At 34.1% G+C, this 3,459-nt stretch overlaps 1 protein-coding gene across 1 annotated transcript in view; it reads right to left on the bottom strand.

The window, feature by feature from the left end:
- LOC107741827 (protein kinase C-binding protein NELL2) overlaps nucleotides 1-3,459 on the bottom strand; it is a 115,976-nt gene that overhangs the window by 87,105 nt on the left and 25,412 nt on the right. The window contains exons 6-8 of the mRNA XM_016554609.1: nucleotides 2,749-2,821; nucleotides 2,563-2,645; nucleotides 543-671 (exon numbers count right to left, since the gene is read on the bottom strand). Of these exons, the coding sequence (XP_016410095.1) occupies nucleotides 543-671; nucleotides 2,563-2,645; nucleotides 2,749-2,821 (285 nt within the window). The remainder of the gene's footprint in view (nucleotides 1-542; nucleotides 672-2,562; nucleotides 2,646-2,748; nucleotides 2,822-3,459) is intronic.

Raw genomic sequence — 3,459 nt, 5'->3', positions numbered from 1 at the left:
GCACAAGCTACATTAAAGTGATTATTACGTTTTAAATATGGTTATTTTTCTTACAAAAACGCATCGATTCGCTACAGAAGGCCTTTGTTCACCCCCTGGAGCCGTGTGAGACACTTTTTTTTTATGGAAAGGTGCTTTTTATTTCACGTCTTTTGGACTGATGCATGCAACACCCGCTGAGTGGCATTAAACAGCTTGAAAGATCAAAGACAATTTTTAATATAACTCCAACTGGATTCGTCTGAAAGAAGAAAGTCATATACACCTAGGATGCATCGGGGGTGAGTAAAACGCAGCCTAATTTTCATTTTTGGGTGAACTAACCCGTTAAGACTGCTTTTGTGCTCCAGGGACACATATGTTCTTACGAAATTACAACAACAGTGGTTACATACACATATATTTAATTGTTTGATTTGACAATTTAGTCGTCCCTGGATATTGGTAGGAACACGTCCCCAGCATCCCTACTAAACTCTGCGCTCTTGAACTCCACGATTCTTCATCTCTCTCATGCATCATTTTTTTTTTTTTTAACTCACCGAGCACGTGCAGTTCTTGCAGCCGTAGGTCCACGTCTGCTCCTCTCTGTAGGTCACTCCCTTCACATGACACGTCCTCTCGCAGTAACAGGAGTCCAGACCCTTCATCTTGTCCTCGGCCAGAGACAGCTGCAGAGAGAGAGAGGGCGGATTCAACTCACTTTCTGACAGAAAACAGACGAGGAAGCGTGTGCAGTTGATTGATTATTCACGATCGTCCGTTTGCATTTTTCATTACGCCGCCGATACGACGGTGTTATTCCGACACGCTCGATCAGAAGAGTTCTTCCTCATCAGCGGCAGAGTTTTTGTGCGGTTGGCATCTGTGAGTTATTACAACACCAGAAACAAGCCTTTAAATTCACAGCACAGACACAAGCCAGATGTTCGCAGAAACTGGGCTCGGATTCATCTGTCAAGCAAACCGCGGAGAAACACGCTGCGTTTATTGCCAGCTCACAGCAGAGCAGGATTGAGACGTCGAAAATATCTTTTAATACCAGATTAAATTCCTGAATCTGAGGTTCCAAACGAGACATCATTTGAGTTTAGACAGGTTGGAACGAGATTCACGTCAACTGCTGTAATTGTAGTTTTTAATAATACATTACATTTTTCAGTATGAATTACCCATATACACAACATATGGAATATATCCAGACATATTAGTTGATATTCATACTGAATATTTGAAATGACTCATATATTAAAGGCACCATGTAAAAAAATTATTTTTTCGAAATAAACCAAAGACTATTGGAGTGTTTTACAAGAAAATTGAATGAATTAAATGAATGAATGAATAAACAAACAAAGAAACATTAACTGAAGTCATGTATATATAGTTCAGGAAGATGGTAAGTCAACACTTCTCATTTTAATTTACTTTAACTTGATGTACTGAAATAACTAAAACTAAAACTGAAATAAAAATTATATAGACTTATATATAAAAACACAAAAACAAATAAAAATGACAAAAACACACAATAAAATGAATAAAACTAACTAAAATGTAAATTTAAATAGAAAATAGAAAAATAAAACTAATTCTAAATATATTTTAAAACTATGATATATTTAGCATGAAAACATTTTTGTTACTCAAAATAAAACAAACTTTAATTAAAAAAAATATATATATATAAAATCTTCACATTTTATTGTTGGCTAGTTGCCAACATTTCTCATCTTCATTTAGTTTAACTTGATGTACTAAAATAAAACTAAATCTGAAATGAATATTAATAAAAGAAATATATATTGACATTTTAAAAACAACACTAAAATTACTGCAATTTTAACTAAAATGAAAATGAAAACGGAAAATATAAAAATAAAACAAAAAATACAATTTTGAATTTGTTTTATTTTTAAATTTCTATTTTAATTTTATTTCAGCTAATTGGCAACATTTCTCATTTTCATTTAGTTTAACTTGATGTAATAAAATAATGAAAAAATTATATAAAATGTAATAAAAACGGTATAGACATATATATATATATATATATATATAAACAAAAACTACTAAAAATGAAAGAAATAAAACGAAAACTGAAAATACTGAAAAAAATGATTCAAAATATGAATAAAAACTATATTAGTATCTCAATCATACTAAAATAACACCGTTTCAGTCTCATTTCATGTTTACTTGCCTTTTCTTTTGTAATATCTTTGAAATTTGCATTTCAAAACATTTTTTACAGTATGTTTAGTTTATTTAAAGGTACAGTACTCTGACCTCTCTATTGCCATCAGTGCTTGAAGCATAAATTGCAAGGTAATCGCGGAGTTATTTTTGATGACTGATGGAGATTCTTTATAAATTCTCCTTTTTGTGTTCCACAATAACAGCACACGGCTTTGGAGAGACACGACTCAATGAAGACAGAATTAGCATTTTATGCTTTAATGCTTTCAAAACCAATGACATTCCTCTGCTGTGTGACTGTGACGTCAGCAGATGAAATGAAGCCAATTGTTAAACTAGTGTTGCACAGATTCAAAGCATCACCTTGCTCGACGTTTTGGCCAAGATGTCCTGCAGCTCCATGATCTTCTGCACGAGTCCGTGGAAGTCGTTGCAGGTTGGACAGGCTAAGAAAGACACATAAACAAGATGCATTCAGCAAATGCAATTAACAAACCATTGCATATGTTTGATTTGGCAATCACAAATAAATTAATTAGCGGCACGTACTGCGGTTGAGGTCGGGGCATTGCGTGATGTATCCTTGAGGCATTACAAGGATCTGAACATCTTGCATCACTCCCTGGTTATTCAAAAACACAGTTAGATCAGAGCAGAAATATTAATTACATTTAAACACATGCATTCGTGGCTCTTTGCATGTCATTCAATGGGACTGAGAGAGTTTATTCAACAAGCGATCACCTTGAGCGGCTCTAATGAATTAACGGCATGTTGTTCTGACCCAAAAAATATATTACTAACGTAATTTCCATACTGTGCTCCAATAGTGGCTTTTAGATGTTCAGGGCTGCTTTTATTTGTCAGGCAGAATATGAAGAGAACGCTTAAAGCACTAGTAAGAGACTGAAAGGAAGGACGCGGATGAGCCTGACCTTTTCTCTGGATTAGTATCTGTTAAGCCATATTGCTTTTCTCTTAGCTTCGATTTGTGGCTTATATTTAAAGGTTTTATCTCTGTGTCGAATCAAACTCACACATTTTATTCAGAACTGACGCTGGATGCCATGTAGAGACGATCCTTTATTAAAATCAACATGATCTTATTAGTACTGGTAGGTATTCGTATGTAAATTGTGCTTCTAGTGCACGTTTAAATGCAGAATATTGAGTTTCTAAAATGTAAACACGCATAAAAGCTTGCGTGGTTTTGAAGTTGATGCATCAGAATTAATTCAAAGGATAATTTTTTCGAAGAAA

Source organism: Sinocyclocheilus rhinocerous, unplaced genomic scaffold (assembly GCF_001515625.1).
Source record: "Sinocyclocheilus rhinocerous isolate Xijiao unplaced genomic scaffold, SAMN03320098_v1.1 scaffold1367, whole genome shotgun sequence".
In the NCBI taxonomy this organism is placed as follows: domain Eukaryota; kingdom Metazoa; phylum Chordata; class Actinopteri; order Cypriniformes; family Cyprinidae; genus Sinocyclocheilus; species Sinocyclocheilus rhinocerous.
The sequence above is the reverse complement of the archived record's forward strand: the minus strand, read 5'-3'. Positions and strand labels throughout refer to the sequence as shown.